The 25,633-nt window shown below is 44.0% G+C and overlaps 1 protein-coding gene across 6 annotated transcripts in view; it reads right to left on the minus strand.

Annotated features, from left to right (window-relative positions):
- Window positions 1-13,654: 13,654 nt before the first annotated feature.
- Window positions 13,655-25,633, minus strand: part of MBOAT1 (membrane bound O-acyltransferase domain containing 1) — a 250,232-nt gene continuing 238,253 nt past the window's right edge. For all 6 annotated transcript variants that reach the window (XM_046006674.1, XM_046006675.1, XM_046006673.1 and 3 more), the window contains one exon: window positions 13,655-14,926. In XM_046006674.1, coding sequence (XP_045862630.1) covers window positions 14,800-14,926 — 127 coding nt within the window. In that variant the 3' untranslated portion in view covers window positions 13,655-14,799. The remainder of the gene's footprint in view (window positions 14,927-25,633) is intronic.

The raw sequence follows: 25,633 nt of genomic DNA on the forward strand, positions 1-25,633 counted from the left end.
GTACCAATGAGAATGTGGACAAAGACCTGTTATACATTGCAGGGCAGAGGGAAATTCCTATAACCATTTGGAGAGCAATCACACATAAGCAAGCTCAAAAACCCATTCCTTTATACTGACTCTATTACCCCATATTTATCTTATTACCCCATGTGTGCACAGAGAAATGCAAAAGGATAGCTTTACTGTCTCATGGCTTGATATGATGGGAACACTGAAAACAACCTAAAGGTCTGTTGAGGACTGAATCATGTGCCTCCCCAAATTGTTTTGTTGATGTCTTAAACCCCAGTACCTCAGAATGTCTTTGGGTCTTTGAAGAGGTACTTAACTTAAAGTGAAGTCACTGAGGTAAGCTCTAATCCAATATGGTGTCCTTATAATGAGCGCATGTTAGAGCGCATGCTTATAATGAGCGCAATTAGAACATGTACAAAAAGAAGACCGTGTGAAGATAGAAGACGATGGCCATCTACAAGCCAAGAAGAGAGGTGTCAGAAGAAATCAACCCTGGGGCACCTAAGTGGCCAGTCTTCTGAGTGTCCAACTCTTGATTTCAGCTCAGGTCATGATCTCAGGGTCATGAGATCAGGCCCCATGTCAGACTCCATGCTGAGTATGGAGCCTATTTACGATGCTCTCTCTCCCGCTGCTTCAGCCCCTCCCTGCCCCTGCTTAGGCTCTCTTGCTCTGACTCAAAAATTTTTTTAAAAATTAATCAACCTTGCCAACACCTTGATCTCAGACTTCTAGCTTCCAGAACTGTGAGGCCATAACTTTCTGTTTTTGAGGTCTCCCAGTCTCTGGTACTTTGCTGTGGTAGCCTGAGCAGATGAATGGAAAGTCCGTCAGCAGAAAATGGATAAATAAAGCCGTGGTTATGTAGACAACAGTCCCACTAACTGCCAGATTTGTAAAAGATGAGGGCTCCAGCAATATGGAGTTCCCATGAGGAATTCAGTTCAAACATGTTGCTCTTCTCCCACCTGACCCCAGTGGCCGGAAGAGTTTGATCTAACACCACATACAAGGGAAAGCCTGGATGTTGAAGGACATGGAAACACGGTGCCTTTGATCATTACTAAGGCCATTTATAGGGTTGGTCTCTAAAAGTAGAGGACAGAATCCAAAAGCCAGCCTACCTCTCCAGGATGCCCCCTCTTCCTCACCCCAGAAACCTAATCCTGTTAGGGTGAACGGAATTCATTCCTTCAGTCATTCGTTGAACCAACATTGACTCTACTATACCTTTGAATCCAGAGCCTTGCTAGGGATGAAGATATAAAGATAAACACAACTTACAGTTGTCAGGCAGCTGGCAGTCTGGCTGGGGAGAGACAAGTGAAATCGAGTCACTATACAAGGTATTACAGGGATCTATGAGCAGAACCCAGAGGTGAGTGGAGAAAGACATCACAGTGAAAACAGCACCTTGTACATTATATTTCCTCTGCCGGAAAGGCCTGTCTTTTTTGCTTTGGGCAGTGTGTGCTCAACAAAGGCAGGTCTTTCAGGCAGTAACAATAAAGGGTCCAAGGGCACAGAGTCACAAATGGCCCAGGAAGCCAAGGCAAGGTTCTAAGTGGGGCAGCTGCATTGCCTGGTGGGAGGGGCAGGAACCAGGCTGGTCAGGGGCAGAGGGGAGAGGTGGGTTTTAAGTTGTAGACAGTAGGAGTTGACAGAAATTTTTCTGAAAAAGACTGGCCTGGTGGGCTGTCCAGGAAGATTCTCTGGCAGCAGGTTGTAAAAGGACTAGAGGGAGAAAGGACTACAGGTAGTGGAGCAGAAAACCTGTCCCAGCATCTGGGGCTTTTCCGGGTGGGTGCACACAGAGAGAGTTGTGACTCAGGATTGCAGCTGGAAATGCTGAAAGGTCACTTTGCCTGTGAAACACAAGACAATAGACAGAAAGAGCGCCTGGAAAGAATGGAGCATTGTAGCTGGCAAATGCCTAACCCGCGTATATTTTAATGTCAAAAGTGCTTATTCTGTATGAATTTTCTTTGAGAACAATGGGGGCCATTTGATCCCCAGGGCTATGTGCATCCAGAAAGCTGTCGAGAGAAGTGCTGTGCTGTCCAGGGCTCTTCGTCTGCTTCCACTGGTTGGATCAGCAGTTTGGGGAAAACTGGCCGGCTGATGTCACACCATGGCACGTGGGAGCCAATTGGTACCCAGAGAAGGCAGGTGTCCAGGCCACTCAAACACCCAACTGTTCACCTGTGCTCCCATTTTCAGGCCTTAGAAGGACATGCTCATCTGAGAAAGTATCATAGAAAATTTAGGAAGTTCTCTTCCACCCATTTGTCCATGAGGTGCCCTCTGAGGAGTCATAGAATTTGCTTCTGTCCTCAACTCTGCTACAGAAGAGCTCTGTGGTACCGTGGACCTCCTCAAACTCCCTGGGCCTCCTTTTTCTCATATGTAAAAACATGAAAGGAAACCAGTCGTGCCCATACCTGGCTGTGCATCAGAAGTCCTTAGGGAGTGAGTTAAGAATCCTAATTCCTAGGCATAACTCCAGACCAATGGAATTAAGTCATCTGGGGAAGGGGACCCTGGGAGATTGTAACCAAGGATCTGTTTAGGCATCTGTTACTTGCCGATCCCCAAGCTCTCTCACTTTCTAAGATCTCCTGGTACCTACAGATTCACATTATAGGAAGCATAGCGCCACCCCCAACCCTGTGGTCAGTATTTTGGTCAGAATTCAGGGGTGTTCTCACAGGAGACTTAGATGACTCCTGGACATACTTTGCTCCATTCTCCAGCTCTTACTGCACTCTCTGTCACACTGGATCTGTCCCCTTCTCTCCTCAATGCCAGCCAAACTGGACCCAAGTCCACCGTCTTTAAGATTAAAAGTGTCTCACTATGGTGATAAGAAATGAATATTCCATAACAAACTAGCAATTCTACCACGTCCAATTCTTTTTTTTTAAAGCTTTTATTTATTTATTTGGTGCAGAGAGAGACAGAGAGAGAGAGACAGAGATTACAAGTAGGCAGAGAGGCAGGCAGAGAGAGAGGGGGAAGCAGGCTCCCCGCTGAGCAGAGAGCCCGATGTGGGGCTCGATCCCAGGATCCTGAGATCATGACCTGAGCCGAAGGCAGAGGCTTAACCCACTGGGCCACCCAGGCGCCCCCCACGTCCAATTCCTAAAAGTCCCTCTGACCAGTCCACCCGCAGGGATTTCCCTTTCTTCTCCGGCCCCAAATTCCTGCCAATGTCACTCTTCTGCTCCCTAGCAGTGTATGCCAAAATTTCCTCCAAGTTCTGCCCATTTCTCCCACAAAGCAGTTTGCTCCACACAACCCACATCAGGTCTTGAAAATCTGAGCCAACCTTTGCATATTTCAAAATGCGCTAAGGATCACATTAAGCAAAAAGTCTTTGAGGAGACAAAGCACTGACAAGCTTCAAAACACCTTCTCTTGAACAGAATCAAGGGATCCTGTTTGACTCTCACTCCCTAACTAGCAGAGAGCAATGGCAAGGTTACCACTACCTTCCAGCAATATCAACTCTGCTGCTCCCCTGAGAAGATGGCAAGAGTGGCAGTTGGCACTTTCTTTTCGATAGTGAATCTATTTCCCACTCCTTGCATGTTTAAGGGCTCCCCAAGTGGAGCCACCAGCCAGTCTGCTGCTAAAATTCGCATCTCTCTGAAAACAAAATTTCTGTGCCAGGGGGTGAAATGGATTTTGGAATTGCCCAGCTCAAGTCTCAGCTCCTCCCCTAATTAACTGGGCAGCTGTGGGCAAGTTCCTTCAGGTCTCTGAGCCTTGGCTTCCACATCTTCAGAAAAACAGGGTAATAACATCAAGTTCATGCAACTATATGAAGGAACATTAGATGTGATGGGAATTGCTGGTAACAGCTTTCATCTTCTTAGCATCCAGTAGGCAACCTTGCATAAGTGTAAAGAATTAGACAAAGCTCATGTGGCACGAGCTTTCTCTCTGCAAATACCTCTTCTCCTGGGCCCCAAGAAGTCATTTACTGAGCGTAGGACCTTTACTAAATATCCTTCTGGAGGACTAGATACCCCACTACCAGCCTGCTCCTTTGGGTGACCACTGCATTAACAGGTAATGATATGTTAGAGGTCAACATCTAATTTCAGGACAGAAGCAAGCTTGATTCCAAAGGACAAGACAGGAGTTCTGTATGCGAGGCTCGAAAACAGTAATGTCGTTGTGCTGGGCAACCATTAGGCACCATGAAATGAGGTAGCTCCAAACTTAAAGGAGAACAAGGGCGTAACGCAACCGATCGCTGATTAATTCCGAGTTCTCAGGTTGTCCTGAGCACTCCTACAGCACCAGATCATGTCTTTCTAGTCACACTGTGAGCTCATCGAGCACAGAGAATGTCATTGCAGTACCTGTCAGATTGCTAGGCCCATATAAGATGCATTTAAGAAATAAGTGAGCGCATCTGTTGATGGATGGGTGGACAGATGAGGGAGTTTCAGACCCTGTAAACTGACTGCCTGCGTGGTTATGTCACATAATGGGCTTTCAGAACCCCCTGAAAAACACAAGCCTTTATTTCAAAAACTGGTTCTGAAAAAACAGAAAATATTTCCCAGAGCAAAAGTGACTCCAACAGAACTGTCAAGTGCAATGATGCATTAAACTAGTTAATTCAATCCCTCATTCATTCAACAAACATTTACTAAATCATTCCATGCCAGGCACCATGCCAACTGCTGGAGATGAGAGAAGTAAACTGTCGTCCCCTGAGTGGGGGCTGCGCATTGGTTTTTTAAACCAATTTTTTTAAATTGGTTTTTAAAAACCAAGTTTTTTAAAACTTCCTATGTGGTTCTGTGCAGCCAGGATGGAGAAGGGCTGTCCAAGACCACTGTCTTCCCAGCACCTGCCCAGGGTGTACCCACACCATTCTGGAGACTACCGGCCAATCCCTCTTTTCTCCTTGCAGTTTCCCAGTTTCTACCTTTTGCTCCCTTAAATGGTGAAGATCTCAATGAATTACGTATTGCTTTTGCAACTATAGAGTAATGTTCCTTGTGGTTACCTTAAAGAGAAAAAGAAAACAAAAATAAAATATTTAGATTGGGCTTTTTTGAAAACAAGCTATGAAATCTATTTTATGTTTAATTCCAGTGTAGTTAACATATACAGTGTTATATTAGCTTCAGGTATACAATATAGTAATTCAATAATTTCTTATATTAGTGCTCATTATCATAAGTGTACTCTTTATTCCCTCTGCTTGTTTCATCCATCCCCCCACCTACCTCCCCTCTGGGAACCATCTATTTGTTCTCTATAGTCAAGAGTCTGTTTTTTGGTTTGTCTCTTTCCTTTGTTCATTTGGCTTATTTCTTAAGTTCCACATATGAATGAAATCATATGGTATTTGTCTTTCCCTGATTTATTTCACTTAGCATTATACCCTCTAGCTCCATTCACGTTGTTTAAAATATCAAGATTTCACTCTTTTTATGGCTGAATAATATTCCATTGTATATATATACACCACATGTTTATCCACGCATTGATGGACATTTGGGCTGCTTTATAATTTGGCCATTGTAAATAATGCTGCTATAAACATTAGAGTGCATGTATCTCTTTGAATTAGTATATTCTTTGGGTGAATACCCACTAGTACGATTGCTGGATTGTAAGGTATTTCTCTTTTTAATTTTTTGAGGGACCTCCATACAGTTTTCCACAGTGGCTGCACCAGTTTTCATTCCTACCACCAGTGCAGGAAGGTCCTTTTTCCTCCACATCCTTGTCAACTCTTGTTTCCTGTTTTTTATTTTAGTCACTCTGACAGGTATGAAGTAATATCTTGGAGTTCTCGTTTGCATTTCCCTGATGTTAAGTGATACTGAGCATCTTTTCATGTGTCTGTTGGCCACGTGTATGTCTTCCTTGGACAAATATTTGTTCTTGTCTTTTGCCCATTTTTTAAATTGGATTATTTTGGGGGTATTGAGTTGTATCAGTTCTTTATATATTTTGGGTTTTAATCCTTTATTGGATATGTCATTTGCCAACATCTTCCATCAGTAGGTTGTCTTTCGGTTTTGTTGATTGTTTCTTTTGCTGTGCAGAAGTTTTTATTTTGATGTTGTCCCAATAGATTATTTTTCCTTTTCTTTCTCTTACCCAGGAGACATATCTAGAAAGATGTCGTTACAGCCAATGTCAGAGAAATTGCTGTCTGTTTTCTTCTAGGATTTTTGTGGTTTTGGGTCTCACAGAAACAAAGCAGGAAGTATCACAATTCCAGATCTCAAGTTATATCACAAAACTATAGTAATCGAAACAGTATTGTACTGACACAAAAAGAGACACATAGATCAGTGGAACAGTATAGAAAGCTCAGAAATAACCCCATAATTATATGGTCAACTAATCTTTGACTAAGGAGGCAAGAGTATGCAATGGAAAAGACAGTCTCTTCCAGAAATGTCACTGGAAAAACTGAACAGCAGCATGCAAAAGAATGAAACTGGACCATTTTCTTAAACCACACACAAAAATAAACTCAAAACAAAATGTATTTCTTTTAAACCAAAAGTTCATTGATCTAAAACTGCTTAATTAATGTACATTTAGGACAGTGTTGATCTCTACTAATTTTAGCATTTTTCTCTAGTTCTGTGAGAAATGCTATTGGTATTTTGATAGATATTGCATTGGATCTGTAGATTACTTCAGATAGTATGGATATTTGAATATTCTTCCAATCCATGAACATGGTATATCTTTTTATTTACTTGCTCATCTTTTATTTCTTTCATTGATGTTTTATATTTTCAGAGTATAGGTCATTCACCTCCTTGGTTAAATTTCTTCCTAAGTATTTTATTCTTTGTGGTACAAGTGTAAATGGAATTGTTTTCTTAATTTCCCTTTCTGCTAATTCATTATTGGTGTAATGAAATGCAACAGATTTCTTTATATTAATTTTGTATCCTGCAACATTATTGAATTCATTTATTCTGATCGTTTTCAGGTGGAGTCTTTAGAGTTTTCTCTGTGTAGTATCATGTCATCAGCAAAGAGTGACAATTTAACTTTATTCTTACTAATTTGGATGTCTTTTATTTCTTTTTCACCTCTGATTTCTGTAGCTTGGACATCCAATACTATGCTGAATAAAAGTGAAAGTAAGTATCTTTGCCTTATTCCTGATCTTAAATGAAAGACTTTTTCAGCAGTATGTTGTTATCTGTGGGCTTTTCATATATGGCCTTTAATATGTTGAGGTATGTTCCCTCTAAACCCAATTTATTATGAGTTTTTATCATGAATGGATGTTTTATTTTGTTAAATGCTTTCTCTATTGAGATGATTATATTATTTTTAATCCTTCATTTTATTAATGTTGTGTATCACTTTTTTTTTTTTGCAATTATTGAATCATCCTTGCATCCCAAGAATAAAGCCCACTTGGTAAGTGGTGAATAATCCTTTTAATATATTGTTGAATGTGATCTGTTAGTATTTTGTTGAGAATTTTTGCTCCTATTTTCATAAGGGATATTGGCCTATAGTTCTTTTTTTATTGTGTTTTTGTCTGGTTTTGATTGTCAGGGTAATGCTGGCCTCACAAAGTGCATTCAGAAGCTCTCTTGTATCTTCTATTTTTTTTTTTTAATATTTTGAGAATAGTAAGAATTTAACTTCTTTAAATATTTGGTAGAATTCCTGTGACACCACCTGGTCCTGAACTTCTGTTTTTTGGGAGTTTTTAGGTTGCTGATTCAATTTTGTTGCTATTAATTGGTCTGTATTAATTTTCTATTTCTTTCTGATTTAGTTTTGGAAGAGTGTATGTTTCTAGAAATTTATCTGTTTCTTCTAGGTTGTTCAATTTGTTGGCATATTGTTTTTCCTAGTAGTTTCTTAAAATTCTTTGTATTTTTCTCATACTGGAAGTTACTTCTCTTTTGTTTCAAGTTTTATTTGGGTTCTTTCCCCACTTTTGTTTTCTTGATGAGTCTAGCTCAAGTTTTATTGATTTTACCTTTTTAAAGAACAAGATCTTGGTTTGATTGATCTTTTGTGGGTTTTTAAAGATCTTTATTTCTGCCCTGATTTTTATTTCCTTCTTTCTACTAACCTTTGGGTTTGTTTTCTAGTCCCTTTAGGTGTAAGTTTAGATTATTTGACATTTTTCTTGTTTCTTGAGGTAGACCTGTATTACTATAAATTTCCATTTTATTTTTTTTTTAAAGACTTACTTACTTTAGAGATAGAAAGAGCAAGGGAAAGGGCAAAGAGAGGATCCGAAAGTAGACTCCCCACGAGCATGGAGCCGACTTGGGGCTCAATCCCAGGACCCTGAGGTCATGACCTGAGCTGAAATCAAGAGCTGGATGTTCAACCAACTGAGCCACACAGGTGCTCCTAAATTTCCCTTTTAAAAATGCTTTTGTTGTGTGCCAAAGATTTTGGCGATTGTGTTTTCATTTGTCTCCATGTGTTTGTTTTTTTTTTTTTTTAAATTTTCTCTTTGATTTCTTCACTGACCCATAGGTCATTTAATAGCATGTTGTTTAGACTCCACGTGTTTGTATTTTTTCATGATTGATTTCTAGTTTCAACCCATTATGGTCATAAAAAATGATTATGATTTCAACTTTTTCAAGTTTATTAAGCCTTGTTTTGTGGCCCAACATGTGATCTGTCCTAGAGAATATTACATATGAACTTGAACATGTATTGTTGGTTTTGTATGGAATGTTCTGTACATGTTCTGTTAAGTCCATGTGGTCTAATGTTTCATTCAAAGATACCGTTTCCTTTTGATTTTCTGCGTGGATGATCTATGCATTGATTTAAGTGAGGTGTTAAAGTCTCTGTCAGTTTCTCCCTTTATGTCTATTAATATTTGCTTTATGTATTTAGGCGCTCCAATATTATTGATCCCTTTATCATTCTGTGATGTCCTTCATGGTCCCTCATTATAGTCTGTTTTACAGTCCATTATTTCTGATATATGAATTGCAACATTGGGGTTTTTTCCCATTTGCATGGAATTTTTTTTTCAATGCTTTACTTTCAGTCTGTATGTGTCTTTATCTGAAACGAGTCTCTTGTAGGTAGCATATGGATGGGTCTTTCTTTTTTAATTCATTCAACTACCCTATGTTTATTAAGTGGACCATTTACATTTTTTCCCCTTTGGACCTTTATTTTTTATTTTTTTTTTAACACCCATTGCTCATCAATACCCATCATCCAGTTACACTTTCTCCCCACCCCCTCTCCCTTCTGTAACCCTCAGAGTGATACCCTATGATAATTTTCTTTCTATGCTTGACTTACTTCACTTAGCATAATCCCCTCTAGTTCCATCCATGTCGATGTAAATGGTAGGTATTCATCCTTTCTGATGGTTGGTAATATTCCATTGTATATATGAACCACATCTTCTTTATCCATTCTTATGCTGAAGACATCTCTGATCCTTCCACCATTTACATTTAAAATAATTATTGATGGGTGTGTACTTACTGCCATTTTATTCAGTTTCCTGATCATCCCCCACCCCCACCCCCGATAGTCTTGTTATGTGTCTCTCTGACTCTCTTACGATTGATGACTTTCTGTAGTGTTACACTTTTACTTCTCTCTCTCTCTTTTTTTTTTTGTATGTATATTATAGGTTTTGGGTTTGTGGTTAGCATGTGGTCCACATGTAACATCCTAAAATATATATAAAACTGTCTATATTAAGTTGATAGTCACTTAAGTTTGAAAACCATCTAAAAGAACTTTTTTATTCCCCTTTTCACATCCTATATATATGTTGTCCCACTTTACATCTTTTTATTTATAATCTTTTTCTAATTGTGACCTTTTACTTTCCATTCAAAGAAGTACCTTTAACATTTCTTGTAGGCCAGTTTAGTGGTGATGAACGTTTTTAATTTTTGTGTCAGAAATTCTCTCTCTCCTTCAATTCTGAAGGATAACCTTGCCAGGTAGAGTATTCTTGGTTGTAGGTTTTTTCTTCCAGATAGGCCTGGATTATTCTGGGGTGCTTTGTGTCTGTACCACCTTGGTGAGAAGGCTGGCTGTCTATAGTGAGTGCTGGCCAGGGGTGTCATGGTGTGTGCCATGCTGGGCCCATCTTAGTGGGATAGCTGGAGCTGGTGTCGGCTGGGTGCCTGGGGCTCGCTGAGGCAATAGTCTCCAGAGAGTACCCAGAACCCTAATCCTATCAATGCTATCATGGTGGCAAAGGAACATTAACCATGGTGCTCATCAGTCTCTGTGACCTAAAGAGTTCCATCAGCTCCCCTGCCATTTGGCAGTATTCTAAGGTTAGCTCCTTTACATTTCAATCGATCCTTCAAACCCTGGCTTTTTACCGGAGCCCCAGAGAATCCAGGATTGGTATGGACTTGGGGCCCAGGGCTTTCTGAGGTGGCAGGCCAGCTATTGTGCCAGAACCCTGTTCCCATCTGTGCCGTCAAGAAGGAAGGAGAGGGGCGCCTGGGTGGCTCAGTGGGTTAAGCCACTGCCTTCGGCTCAGGTCATGGTCTCGGGGTCCTGGGATCGAGCCCCGCATCAGGCTCTCTGCTCAGCAGGGAGACTGCTTCCCCCCACCCCCTGCTTGCCTCTCTGCCTACTTGTGACTTCTCTCTCTGTCAAATAAATAAATAAAATCTTAAAAAAAAAAAAAAAGGAAGGAGAATGCAGACCATGGTACTCACCAGCCAATGCAACCCTGAGAAAGTTGCAGCAGCTCCTCAAGTCATTTGGCATGTTAGAGGGCCAGTTCCTTTATATTCTAGGTGGTCTTTTAAACCATAGCTTTTTTCCTCACCCATGGCAAATGAATCTGCTTAAGGTCCCTCAATACCATTCCTCCCCTCTGCAGTTTGTAACATTAAGGAAGGAGGATTCCCTTCATTATCATGTCTCCACCTCTTTTGCCGACACCATCTATGTGGTCTTATCTTTTGCTGTACAGAGCTCTTCAGCCACCCCTCAGTTCTTCAGGAGGAATTGCTCTATAAAGAGGTGTAAGTCTGGTGTATCCATGGAGGAAGTGGGCTCAGGGTCTCCCTATGTCACCATCTTGAACCAGAACTCCAGATGTTTTCAATTTACTTTGCCCAGATCCATCACAAGAATCACTAACTACAATAGCTACACATTATGAAATGTTTTACTTAATAAGACTTAAAAGTCTAAATGACACCCCGCCCCGGCCCCCCGAGCCATAGGCTGCAGAATGGATGCTTTGTCAGCAGGCCTGAAGACAACACGCATCTCATTGCGCAGCTCGTGAGTGACCAGGTACATTGTCAATGAGCAGTAATGTTTTGAAGAATCTTTTTTCCTGAGTATTGGTCTCAACAGTGGGCATAAAATATTCAGGACACCATGTTGTAAACATGTGCTGTCATCCAGGCTTCATTGTTCCATTTATGGAGCACAGGCAGAGTAGATATTTCACATCATTCTTAAGGGCCCACGGATTTCCAGGAAGGTAAACAAGCATTGGATTCAACTTAGCAGTCGTATTAGCCCCTAACAAGAGTTTCAGCCTGTGCTTTGAAATTTTGAAGTCAGGAACTGACTTCTCTGTAGCTGTGAAAGTCCTAGACGGCATCTTCTTCCAACTGAAAGCTGTTCATCTACATTGAAAATCGGTTGTTGAGTGGAGCTTCCTGAACTCTCTCAGCTTCATTAACTCTCTCAGCTCGATCTTCTGGAGAACTTCCTGCAACTTCTCCATTGACACCTGCTGCTTCAGTTTTCCTTTATGGAGGAGGCTTCTTTCCTTAACCCTCACGAACCCACCTCTGTTGGCTTCAAACTTTCTTTCTGCAGCTTTCTCACTTCTCTCAGCCTTCACAGAATTGCAGAGTTAGGAACTTACTCTGGATTAGGCTTTGGCTTAAGGGAAAGTTAGGGCTGGTTTCGTTTTTCCAGACCACTAAAACTGTCTCCATATCAGCAATAAGACTTTTGCTTTCTTATTATCCATATGTTCACGAGAATAGCGCTTTTCATTTCCTTCAGGAACTTGTCCTTTGCATTCACCAGTTGGCTGTTTGGTGCAAGAGGCCTACCTTCCAGCCTATCTCAGCTTTCAGCATGCCTTCCTCACTGAGCTTAATTATTTCTAGCTTTTGACTTACAGTGATAGATGTGTGATTATTCTTTTCACTTGAACCCTTGGAGGCCCTTGTTGGGTTATTAATGGGCCTAGTTTCAGTGTTGTTGTGTCTCTGGGAACAGGGATCCCAGCCTGATGAGAGGGAGAGAGATGGAGAACAGTTGGTTGGTGGAGCAGTCAGAACACACACATTTCTCAGGTAAGCTCCTTGTCTTAGTTGGGTATGCTTCATGGCACCCTAAAACAGTTGTAACAGTAACATCACAGGTCACTAGAACAAATACAAAATAATTAAAAAGTCTGAAATATTGTGAGAATTGCCAACAATGTGCTAGACATAAGCAGTGGTGTTGGGAAAATGGTACCAACAGACTTGCTTGACATCTGGTTGCCATGAATCCTCAATTTCTAAAAAGTGCAGTATCTGCAAAGCACAAGAAAGTGACGTGCATAAAAGGAAACAGGCCTGCACTGAATAAAGCCCCTCAATAAGAAAAATGTGCCTAAGGGCCCAGCACTGCCTGACATATAACACCTATAAGCCCAGATTCCAAAGGCTTGACTTTGATTCCATTCAGTAATAAATAAGTAATCTTAGCAGACACTAGAGGGACCAATGGTCCATGTGTGCCCAGGACTGAAGGGTCAGCAAAGTCACTAGCATGACAGGATGGTTGGTCACCCTAGAGATATCCTCCTCTTGCTACCAACATTCTTCTCTCAGAAATGAAAATGTTTAAATACAGTGAAACCTGAATATAAACCATATTCCAAGCTCAGAGATTTCACTGTAACAATACACTTTGTGCCTGTGGTGTTATATACCATTTTTACTAGTGTGCATTTTTCTGGGTCTTGAGTCTCAAAATGTTCCTGTTGGAAAAGGATCCAGACAGATTTTAAGCATCTATGTCCCCTCCCTCATAACATCCTTCGTGGACCAAGAGGTAGGATTGCCTCAAGGCTACCTGGGTAAATTGGGGTGAGCCTCAAACACTGGCCAAAATGTGCTGCTTTTTATCCATTATCTTATATAAGGCCTAGAGTTCAGGTTCTAGTATTCTCCCCCAGCACCATACAACCTCTTCAAGGGACAAGCCATCACTTCACATGTCATTGTCCTAAGAGAAGAAGTAGAAGGATACCTCTTGGAAATGCCAACTGCCAGCAGCTCTCTGGGGACTGCCTGGATTTTAATCTCTGCTTCATCACTAACTAACTTTGTTGACTGTGGGGACAGTGAGCAAACAGCCCTCTGATTCTCCATTTCCTCATCTGTAAAAGGGGGTTTAAGCCTACCTGCAAAGTTGGGAATGAAGATAGGAAACCAAACCAAAAACCCAAACCGTCCAAGTGCCTGACATGGAGGACAAAATGAACATGTTATAAGTGCTCAAATCTGAACAAGTAAAACCTTAAGTTGGTGCATATTTGTTGAAACAAATATACACACATGCTTCAGAATGTGTGATCTCCACTCACAGAAACAAAAAATGACCTTTCTGTTCAGAAACATTTCCTTTATATAGAAACACACTATATATTCAGTATGCAACCAATTTTTGACCGCCTGATTTGAACAGGTTCTCTTCTCCCAAGGCATTTATTTGAGGGCACACCACTGTAACATGTAATTACCAGCATCACCATTGTTTTGCACACTTGATACCATGTTTCTTTCTCCCACATAGAATTACTACCCAAGAGAAGTCCCTGAAAGGAACCACAGCACGTTCATAACAAAGATAAAAATGATCTTCAGATTCAACTAAAACAGTCCGATTTCATCAGCTGCAAAATCAGAAAAGTGAAAACCAGCCCATGTGGGTATCACAGCCATGATCATTCACACCTCTATGAAATGAGGGGAGCAAAGAGAAAAATGTCTATTGCTTCTTAACAAGCTTCTATATAGTTTTAAATTATCTTTTCTTTAAATTACTTATTTAAAAGACATTTTGCTGCCTTTGATGGTGCAAACATTTGGGTGTTTCTCAAGGCCATCCCTGGGCAAGGCAGAGGGCGCATGCGAAATGGAAAACAGTAGCCCTTCCTAGACTCCTGGGGTACGTGCACAGGAGACTTTCTGATTTCCAGTCTTGGCTCAGTTCAAAGAAAAAAGGGAAGCGTTCTATCCCCGCGAGGAAAAAAAAAATGCAGCTTACTTCAGGGCATGCCTTTCAGTCCATTGAAGTGTTCACAACAAGTCCTCCTGGCTCTTTCTTGAAGGATCCCCTCCTCCACAGTCTTCTGTGTAGTCACTGTGCTCAAAGGGTCTGCAGCTTCCCGAGGAACAACTGTGTCTGGCTGGGTATGTTCTGGAAGACAAGCTCTGTTGGCAACCACCTTCTGCCTTCTGGAGCAGATGTCTGGGTTCCAGGGTTTGGAAATCATGCCAGAAAAGCAAAGACCCAGCAGCCCAGAATGGCCAGTCTCTGTCTACAAAGCCGGCATAGTCTCCACACCCCTCAAATGTCCTCAGAAATATTAAATCAACTGGACATGGCTGACTTAATCATATAAAAGGCTTTATAAAATACTCCCTGCACTTAAAAAAAAAAAAAAAAATGCATGTAAACATCACTTCCAAGTCCCTGGTGAACCCTTGAGTCTTTCATCTCCTCTTTGTGACATATTGCAGTTTTACTTGCTTGGCTTCCTTGGGGGGATCAGTCTTTTTTTTTCTTATTAACGGAGTTCAGAGTCTGAGGCTCCCTCTGGATATGAGCGTGTGGTTTGATTGGCAGAAAGAGTATTATCAGGAGACTTATGATGTGTAAATAAAAATACATGGACCTAGAATAAAACATACACAAAAATTAAATTGCACACAAGGATACAAACGGGAAATGTCGCATGGGTGTGATCACACCATCTGCAGTCCAGCAAGTGACTGGCTTCAGTCCACACCGTGGAAACCTCCAGCAGGTGAGCAGGCCACAGAAGTGCCAAAGCCACAGGACTGGGTACAGCAAACTCATCAGCCTGGCTGCAGACAGACACACAGTGCTGTCCTGCTCCCAGAAGCAGACAAAGAACATTAATCCCATGACAGATGGTCAGAATCCCCTAATACTCAAAATATATGATACAGGAAAATGCAAACCCTATATTCTGTTCCCTAGAGACAAACACAGCTTTCACTCTAGCTGATGTACTCAAGCACAAGGGGTTCTTCTTGTGTGAGTTAGGAGCCAGAAGAATCCAGATTTTCAGAGCTTACTCCATAACTCTGAAAATCGCTTTCATCCAAACTAATAAGAAACAAGTGTTGCTTTTGAGTCTGTGGGACATTTATTGCGTAAATGTGTTCAGCACGCTGAGCACAGAGTAGACCATACCGGGCGTATCTGTAAATGTAATTCATTAGAAACAGCTTGCATTTGTACAATTGTTCTAGACCCTTTTGGAAAGGCTGACTTAGCCTTTCTCCGATGCTGTTTGAAGAGCGAGGGAAAAGTAATGTTAAAAGGAGAGGAAAAGACCCACAATGGATTCATGTATCATTCCTCAGCTTCTGTGATCATAAGGTCAGACACATCGGAATCCGATAATTTACTTATCCCCTAAACTTCCCCCCAAATGTCCACAGAATAGTCAAGACTTCTAACAGAAGGGAACACATCTTCACTCATTCTCTCAATAAGCATTTACTGCTTTGGATGTACAAAGCATTAAACCAGGATCTACAAAAAGGCAAAGGCCCCATCTCTTTCTTCAGGGGGATGGGAAACAAGACAAGTATACGAGGTAAGGGTATACTTTCCCCCCACTGAGCTGGAGGACAGGTTTCAAAACCCCCAAGTGGATGTCTCAAATTGTGGATAGTGCTGAACCCTCTGTATACTATGTTTGCCCTACATGTACCTACCTATGGTAGAGTTTATTAATTAGGCACAGTACGAGATTTACAATAACTAATAATGAAATAGAACAATTATAATCATATACTATGAGAATGTGGTCTCTTCTCTCTCAAAATCCAGTACAATGGTACTTTACTCACCCTTCTTGTGATGATGGGGATGATTCAATTACTAGCATGGGGCTATGCCTGACCTTCTGACCAAATACATCAGAAGGAGGATCATTGGTCTCTGGAGAGCAATTGACCATGACTGAAACCATGGAAAGTAAAAGTGGGCATGAGGGGCTCACAGAATCAAACCAGCCCCAGGTAAGTGAGCAACTCGTTTATTGTCTAAATCAGAACACTGAGAATGAAAAAGAGTTCTACACACAGACACACTGGCTCAACAGGTGTAAACTAGGCTTCGCAACAGGCACCGCAGCCACAGATTTCAGCCTGCACATCTGTATACGTTGCTCTTGCATTTTGCCATAACCTTTCCTATGTGACCAGAGCTACACCGGAACAATTACGTTAGATGAAAGCCAAATATTTTTGGAGTCAAGGGAAAAATATTTCAAACCCCTAGCAAAGTTTAGAAACCTATTCTGACCCGCCATCTTTTTCTAAAATTTTAAGACCTATTTTATCTTTTTATTATGGAAAAACAACATTTATGGAGCACACTAGGGCTGATCTAGGTACTCCAGATGCACAGGTGAACAAGGCACAGTTCCCACTCTCGAGGACTTTTTATCTACAAAAATATCTATACAGATTCTAACATCCTTGCACGTGAATTTAAGGGTCATCTACTTAACGTATATAGTTTTGCTTTTCAAAATGAGTTCACAGCAAGGTTCTGCTATGGACTAAATAATGATGGTATTTGGAGAAGTAGAGCTTGGAGAGGTAATCTGGTTGGGGTGGGGCCCCCATGATGGGATTAGTGCCTTTATAAGAAAATAGAAACCAGAGCAGAAGCTGTCTGTGTGTGTGTGTGTGTCTCTCTCTCTCTGCCAAGTCAGGGCACAGTGAGAAGGCAGCCTTCCTTAAGCCCAGAAGAGAGCTTCCACCAGAAACTGAATCTGGGGCACCTTGAGAAACTGTGAGAAATTGTTGTTGAATTCACTCAGTCTGTACTTAGTCCTAGCATCCGGAGCAAAGACAGGTTCTTTCATAACACACTGAAGTGTTCACTTGAGACTAATTTACAGCTTAAAAGAAAGAAGATTAGGGAGGAATTTAAAGCTATGAAGTCCTGATAGATTGAAAACTACGTTTAAAAATAAAGCACGTCTGAAATTGAAATGTTAAGCAGCGAAGGACAGACTGAGAAGCCGATTTGCATACACCTGCCATTCACTGCTGGTTACACAATTAGCCCCAAGTGGGGAACAGATCTGGAATGTAACCAGACCCACCTCCACTAAAAGATGATTCCATTTTCATTTCTTCCATCAGATTCAGTGATTCTCTTAAGAGATGCTGAAAACACTTTTTTTTTAAAGATTTTACTTATTTAAGAGAGAATGAAAGAGCACAAGCAAGGAGAGGGAGAAGCAGGCTCCCTTTTGAGAAGCCATCTAGGATTGCCTCTGGCAACATGTGACTTAAAAATCAAATTAAGAAAAGATAAAACTGAAAATTCAGTTCCTTAGACACACTAGCCATGTCCACCCATGGCTAAGACATCAGATGGCATTTCTGTCACTGCAGACACTTCTAGGGGACAGAGCTGATCTGGATAGGGAATGACTATGTGTGAAGAGAAACAGAAATCTGCTTGGGTGATCTGGATTGGATCTCATTCTTCCCCTAGAGCCCTGAATGTAGGAACCAGCTTGCTGTAGTCAGTTACATGCATATTATCATGTTATCTCAAACAAACCCCTATTTAGCCTGATTGTCCACCAGTAACATTCTTCCCAAGTAGCTTCTCCCGAAGAAGTGTTCTTTTTACTGTTCTTGCTGTAAAGGAACTTTGGGTCTGAAACTCCAGTCCAGCTGTGTGTGTTTTCTTCAATTACCCACCACCCTGAGTTTCCACTTCCTGCAAGGATACACAGCTTCTCTCTCCCCCAGCTCACTGCTAGTTACCACGGAGTCTACCCTCTGTCAACACTCATGGCACTTGGGGCTTCAGTGCCAGACCTCCTCCTAGTACAAGGGACCTGTCTATGCTATTCCCTGTGTCTGGCGCACAGTGCGGAGTGCTCCAGCTCGCCACCGCCCCCCCCATCCTCACACGCTATGTTGGTTTTCACGCCTCCTCTGTAACCTGGGTCTTAGCCCAAACGCCACTTTCATTCCAAGGCTGCCCTGGATGGCCAGTCGGAATCTGATCTTTGTACCATTCACTCAGAGAACGATTTCAGTGTGTAGTTATAAATCGGTCCATTAACGCCTGTCTCCTCCATCAAACTAGCCTCTCCGTGGGACCAGGACTGATGTCTCTTTTATTCTCACCACGTTCTCGCCAGCTTCTAGAATGGTGCCCAGCAAACATAAGGTATGAAACGGTACTGAGTTGAAGTCAGTCATTTCTGCTACCATGTGAAAAAAAAAATCACCCACTCAGCAGTATCACGCACTTAGAATACTGGGGCATGGAGAGGTACAACTTGCTAGCAAGAGCGCTCACCAAACCAGCTCAATGTTAAAATGTAGACCAGAAAGGGCAAATACTGGCTGGAAGTCACAGATGCAGGGGGTAGGAAGATGGAGCTGTGTGTGAGGGGGCCTGCCCTCAGGGTGAGCATGGAGGGGGAAAGCCAGCTGAGAGGCAGGACAGAGCAGGAGGTGGGGGGAGGGACCACCTCTCAAAAGAGGGAGCTCAGCGAAGGGGGGTTACGGACAGAGAGAATACCTATCTGAAGAGGGAACCCAGTGAACGGAGGGTACAGTGAGGAGCTATGTCTCAAAAGACAGAGCGCAGTCAAAGGGGGTACTGACAAGGGGAGTAACTCTCAGAGGTGGGGGCTCAGTGAAAGGAGGGTAGGGAGAAGGGGGATAACTCTCAGAAGAGGGAGCTCAGTGAAGGGGATAACTCAGAGGGGGAATATCTCTAACAGGGAGCTCAGTGAGGGGGGCTACAGACGGGGGGTTTAGCTCTCAGAAGTAGGTGCATAATGAGTGTGTGTACTGACAGGGAGGATCTCTCTCAAAAGAGGGAGGTAAGGGAAAGGGGGTAGTGCAGGCAGAGATCTCCCAGAAGAAGGAGCTCAGTGAACGGAGGGTATGGAGAGGGGGATGTCTCTCAGGAGAGGGAGCTCAGGGAAGGGGGTTACTGACAGGGGAGTATCTCAGAAGAGGGAGCTCACTGAAGGAAGGTACTGACATGGGGGTATCACTCAGAAGAGGGACCTCAGTGAAGGGGGTCTGGACAGGGGAATCTCTCTCAGAAGCAGGAGATCATGAAGGGGAAGGTAGTGACAAAGGGGAAATCTCTCACAAGAGGGAACTCAGTGAAGCAGGGCTACTGACAGGGGGAATACCTCCCAGAAGAGGGAGCTCGGTGATGGGAGGATAGGGAGAGGGATATATCTCTCAGAAAAGGGAGCTCAGTGAAGGGCTGGGTAGTGATAAAGGAGAAACCTCTCAGAAGAGGGAGCTCATTGAAGGGGGTACAGAGATGGATATCTCTCAGTAGAGGGAGTTCCGTGAAGGAGAGGTAGTGATAGAGGGGATGTCTCTCAAAAGAGGGGGCTCAGTAAAGGTTGAGTAGTGACAGGGTATGGAGGGTGGGATATGTGATATATCTGCATAGTGAAGTCTATAATTTCTCATATATAAGAAGTATCTGAAACAGTGAAGGGAGGGTATGGAGAGGAGGGATATCTCTCAGAAGACAGATGTATCTCAGAAGGATACTACCCTGGGGGACAGCTCTCAGAAGATATATATCTCTCAGAAGGGTACTAACCCAGGGATATCTCTCAGAAGGAGTTGAATGAAGGGGGTAGTCACAGGGGTTCTCTCTCAGAAGCAGCAGCTCAGTGAAAGGAGTGTAGGTAGAGGGGGTATATCTCTCAGAAGAGGGAGATCAGTGAAGGGAGGGTACTGACATGGGGGATATTTCTGAGGAGGAGGCTCAATGAAAGGGGGTTATCACAGATGGGATATCTCTCAGAGAGGGACTCGGTGAAAGGGGGGTAGTCTTTCAGAAGATTTCTCCCAGAAGAAGGCGCTTAGTGAAAGGAAGGTAGTAACAGGGGGGATGTCTTTCAGAAGAAGGAGCTCAGTGAAGGGGGGTTATGAATAGGGAGGATATCTCTCAAACAGGGAGCTCAGTAAAGGAAGGGTACTCAGAAAAGCGGGCTCAGTGAAGGGGGTACTGACGGGGGTATCACTCAGAAGAGGGAGTTTAGTGAAGGGGGTATAGTGACGGGAGAATATCTCTCAGAAGAGGGAGCTCAGTGAAGGGGGTACTCACACAGGGGTTATCACTCAGGAAGGGAGCTTAGTGAATGGGGGTACTAAGTGGGGATATCTCTCAGAAGAGGGAACTCAGTGAAGTAAGGGTATGGAGAGGGGAATATCTCTCAGGAGAGGGAACTGGTGAAGGGGGGTACTCACAGGAGGGTATCTTTCAGGAAAGAGCTCAGTGAAGGGAGTTACAGGAGGGTTATCTCAGAAGAGGGAGCTCAGTGAAGGGGGAGTGAGCTCTCAGAAGAAGGAACATAGTGTGTATACTAACAAGGAAGATATCTCTCAAAAGAGGGAGCTCAGTGAAAGTAAGGTAGTAAAGGGGGTATCTTTCAGAAGAAGGAGCTCAGTGAAAGGGAGCTATGAATAGGGGGATATCTCTCAAAGAGCTAGCTCAGTGAAGAGACGGTATGGAGAGGGGGATATCTATCAGGAGAGAGAGCTCAGGGAAGGGGGTTACTGACAGGGGAGTATCTCAGAAGAGGGAACTCATTGAAGGGGGGTACTGACGGAATCACTCAGAAGAGGGACCTCAGTGAAGGGAGGTAGGGAGTGGGGGGATATCTTGCAGAAGAGGGAGATCAGGGAAAGGGAGGGTAGTGACAAAGGGGAAATCTCTCACAAGAGGGAGCTCAGTAAAGGAGGGTACTGATAGGGCCATATTTTTCAGAAGAGGAAGCTAGTGAGGGAGGGATAGTTCTCAGAAGAGAGAGCTCAGTGAAGGGCAGGGTAGTGACAAAGGAGAAACCTCTCAGAAGAGGGAGCTCATTGAAGGGGGGTACAGAGATGGATTACCCTCTCTTATATTTATATTTTATATTTTATATATATTATATATATTTTATATTATATTTCTTATTTTTATATTTATAAATATAAGAATTTCTTATATATACAAAGTATCTGAAACAGTGAAGGGAGGGTATGGAGAGGAGGGATATCTCTCAGAAGAGGAAACCCAGTGAAGGGGGGTAGTAATGGGGGGATATCTATCAGAAGATGGATCTCAGTGAAGAGGCGGGTACTAACAGGAGGGATATCTCTCAGAAGATAGGTGTATCTCAGAAGGGTACTAACCCGGGGATATCTTCAGAAGAAGGAGTTTAATGAAGGGGGTAGTCACAGGGGTTCTCTCTCAGAAGCAGCAGCTCAGCGAAAAGAGGGTAGGAAGAGGGGGTATATCTCTCAGAAGAGGGAGATCAGTGAAGGGAAGGTACTCATCACAGGGGGATATCTTTCAGGAAAGAGAGCTCAGTGAAGGGGGTTACTGACAGGGGGGGTGGTATCTCAGGAGAGGAAACTCAGGGAAAGGGGGTTACTAAGGGGGGTATATCTCAGAAGAGGGACCTGAGGGTAGGGAGTGGGGGGTATCTCTCAGAAGAGGGAGATCGGTGAAGCAGGGGTACTGACCAGGACAATACCTCTCAGAGGAGGGAGCTCAGTGAGGGGGGTTAGTGACAGGGGGGATATCTTTAAGAAGAGGGAGATCAGTGAAAGGGAGGGTAGGGAGAGGAGGGTAAACCTCTCTGATAGTGACTAGGTGATATCCTCAGAAGATATAGCTTGGCCAAAGGGCAGTAGTGACAGGAGGATATCTTCCAGAAGAGGAAGCTCACTGAAAGGGAGGGTAGTGACAAAGGGAAAATCTCTCAGGAAAGGGAGCTCAGTGAATGGGCGTACTTAGAGGGAGGATCTGTCTCAGAAGAGGGAACTCAGTGATGGGGGGTTTTGATAGGGGGGATATTCCCAGAAGTGGGAGCTCAGTTAAGGGAGGGTAGGGAGAGGGGGGATATCTCTCAGAAGACGGAGCTCAGTGCAGGGGAGGTAGTGACAGAGGAATATCTCTCAGAAGAGGGAGCTCGGTGCAGGGGGTACTGACTGGGGATATCAAAAGGATAGTGATGGAGGGATATCTCTAGAAGAGGGACCTCAGTGAAAGGGGGGTAGTGACAGGGGGTATATCTCCCAGAAGAAGGAGCTCAGTGAAGGGTAGGGAGAGTGGGGCTATCTCTCAGATAGTGATGGGGGGATATCTCTTCAGAAGAGGGAGCTCAATGAAGGGGGGATACTCACAAGTGCGATAGCTTTCAGGAAAGGCAGCTCAGTGAAGGGGGTTACTGAGAGGGAAGTACCTCAGAAGAGGTAGCTTAATGGAGGGGAAGTACTGAGAGGGGGTGTCTCTCAGAAGAGGGAGTGCAGTGAAGCAGGGGTACTGACAAGGGGGATATCCTTCAGAAGAGGGAGATCAGTGAAGGGAAGGTACTCACAGGGGGATATCTTTCAGGAAAGAGAGCTCAGTGAAGGGGGTTACTGACGGGGGGTGGTATCTCAGGAGAGGAAGCTCAGGGAAAGGGGGTTACTAAGAGGGGGGTATATCTCAGAAGAGGGACCTCAGTGTGGGGGGTATCTCTCAGGGAGCTCAGTGAAGCAGGGGTACATCTTTCAGAAAAGGGAGATCAGTGAAGAGAGGGTAGGGAAAGGAGGGTAAACCTCTCTGATAGTGACTAGGCGATATCTCTCAGAAGATGTAGCTTGGCCAAAGGGCAGTAGTGACAGGGGGATAACTTCCAGAAGAGGGAGCTCATGAAGGGTAGGGTAGTGACAAAGGGAAAAATCTCTCAGGAAAGTGAGCTCAGTGAATGGGGGTACTAAGAGGGGGGAATCGCTCTCAGAAGAGGGAGCTCAGTGATGGGGGGATATTCCCAGAAGTGGGAGCTCAGTTAAGGGAGGGTAGGGAGAGGGGGGATATCTTTCAGAAGAGGGAGCTCAGTGAAGGGGTTACTAACTGGGGATATCAAAAGAAGAAGGAGCTCTGTGAAGGAAGGGTACTGAGAGGGGTGATATCTCTCAGAGAGTGATGGGGCCTATCTCTAGGAAGAAGGAGCTCAGTGAAGGGGGGTTCTGACGGAGGTATCTCAGAAGAGGGAACTCTGGTAAGGGAGAGTACTGACAGGATCTCTCAGAAGACGGAGCTTAGTGAAGTGAGGGTGCTGATGGGGGGGATATCTCTCAGAAGAGGAACCTCAGTGAAGGCGGGGTAATGATAGGGGGATAACTTTCAGATGAGGGAGTTCAGTGAAGGCGGGATATTGCTCACAGAGGGAGCTCAGGGAAGGGGGGTATCTCTCAGAAGAGGGAGCTCAGTGAAAGGGAGGGTAGTGACACAGGGGAAATCGCTCAGTAGAGGAAGCTCGGTGAAGGGAGGTACTGAGGGGTTATCTCTGAAGAGGGAGCTCAGTGAAATGGTGGGGGGTACTGACAGGGGGATATCTCTCAGAAGAGGGAACTCAGTGAATCTCTCTGAAGAGGGGTGCTGACAGTGGGGATATGTCTAGAAGAGGGAGGTCAGTGAACAGAGGTTAGGAAGAGGGAGGATAGCTCTCAGATAGTGACAGGAGTGTATCTCTCAGAAGGAGGAGCTCAGTTAAGGTTGAATAGTGACAAGGAAGGGTATGGAGAGGCCATGTCACTACTGATATACCTGTAAAGTCTATAGTTCTTATATATAAGAAATGCTTACATATATAAATTATAAATTCCTATATATAAGAAATATCTGAGGGGTGCCTGGGTGGCTCAGTGGGTTAAAGCCTCTGCCTTCGGCTCAGGTCATGATCCCAGGGTCCTGGGATCGAGCCCTGCATCGGGCTCTCTGCTCAGCAGGGAGCCTGCTTCCCCCCCACCACCACCTGCCTCTCTGCCTAGTTGTGATCTCTGTCAATTAAACAAAGAAAATCTTTAAAAAAAAAATATCTGATATAGTGAAGGGAGGGTATGAAGAGGGGGAATATCCCTCAGAAAAGGGAGCTCAGTGAAGGGGGATAGTGACCGTGAGGATCTATCTCAGAAGATGGAGCTCAGTAGAGTACTCACGGGGGGCTATCAGCAAAGGGAGCTAGTGAAGGGGGCAGTTCAGATAGGATATCTCTCCGACAGTGGTCTGGGTCATATTTCTCAGAAGAGGGAGCTCAGTGAAGGGTACTGACGGGGCGGGGGGAGGGGGGGGGCAGGTATCTTAGAAGAAGGAGCTCCGTGAAGGGAGGATACTGACTGGGACAATATCTCTGAGAAGCAGGAGCTCCGTGAAGGGAGGTACTGATGGGGGGATATAATCAGAAGAGGGAGCTCCATGAAAAGAGGGTATGGAGAGGGGGGCTATCTCTCAGATAGTGACGGGGGAAACCTTTCAGAAGAGGGAGCTCAGTGAAGTGGGGGGTACTTACAGGAGGGATTTCTCTCCGAAGAGGGAGCTCAATTTCAGTGTTCTTACTCCAGAGCGGAAAGGGTTCGTGCTCCTTCCTCTGTCGCAGCTACACTCTGAGCTCCTGTTGCTGGAGACTAGAATTCTTCCGGCTATTCCGGCATCCCCTGTCTAGAAACATCTGTGCATAAACCAGCTCAGCTTCCACGTCGTACTGGCCTAACTCCTACGAGCTACGTGATGATACAGAAAGAGACTTCCCTAGAAATACATACTCCCCTCCACCTTCTTTTCCTGTAACCTCGGGGGGAGAAACAATCTCTCTACTTCTAGACCTTGCTGTGTATTGAGTAGGAAAAGCCGCTCTGATCGTTTCTGCCCCGTGGGACAACTACGAGGAAACCCCCACTGAGGAGTGGGGCCTGTTTGCGTTGTTTGGTTTTGAAGCAGAGCTAGGACTTCAGAATAAGCTACAAAAGCCGGGCCAAGCTCTCAGTCAGTGCAATACAAGTCAGTGCCGACCAACTACAGACCGTATGCCAGGGGCTAGGCTGAGCCCTTTGCACGTGTCCCTCATTTCAGTCCTAGAAGGGCACTTTGTGAATGCGTCTATTCTTAACCTCACTTGTAGGTGAGAAAAGCCAAGTAAGACTTCATCACTTGCCCCAGGTCCCAAAACCACTGGGCAATAGTAAAAACACACTGCATCAATCTGAGTGAAATAATAAAAGTAAGCGAGAGAATAGGTTTAGAGTTCCTCAGGACCCCTGGGAGTTGCAAAAGGCCTAGCATCTCGGGTCTGGTCTGGGCCATCTCTTCCCCTCCATGACCCCCCCCCCCCCCGAGCTCACACCATAAATCCCTCACGTGAACACCAGCTGCTACCCGCCTCTGTCCTGCTCTCAGGATGCCCTCCGAGACGCCAACAGAGCCTGACCCCGGGAAAAAGAAGCAAGGGCAGCACATTCACCCTCTTGAGTTTCAAATCCCGACGTAGCCCTTCAAAATGCACGGTCCGAGCAGC

The sequence above is a fragment of the Meles meles genome, chromosome 5 (assembly GCF_922984935.1).
Source record: "Meles meles chromosome 5, mMelMel3.1 paternal haplotype, whole genome shotgun sequence".
Lineage (NCBI taxonomy): Eukaryota > Metazoa > Chordata > Mammalia > Carnivora > Mustelidae > Meles > Meles meles.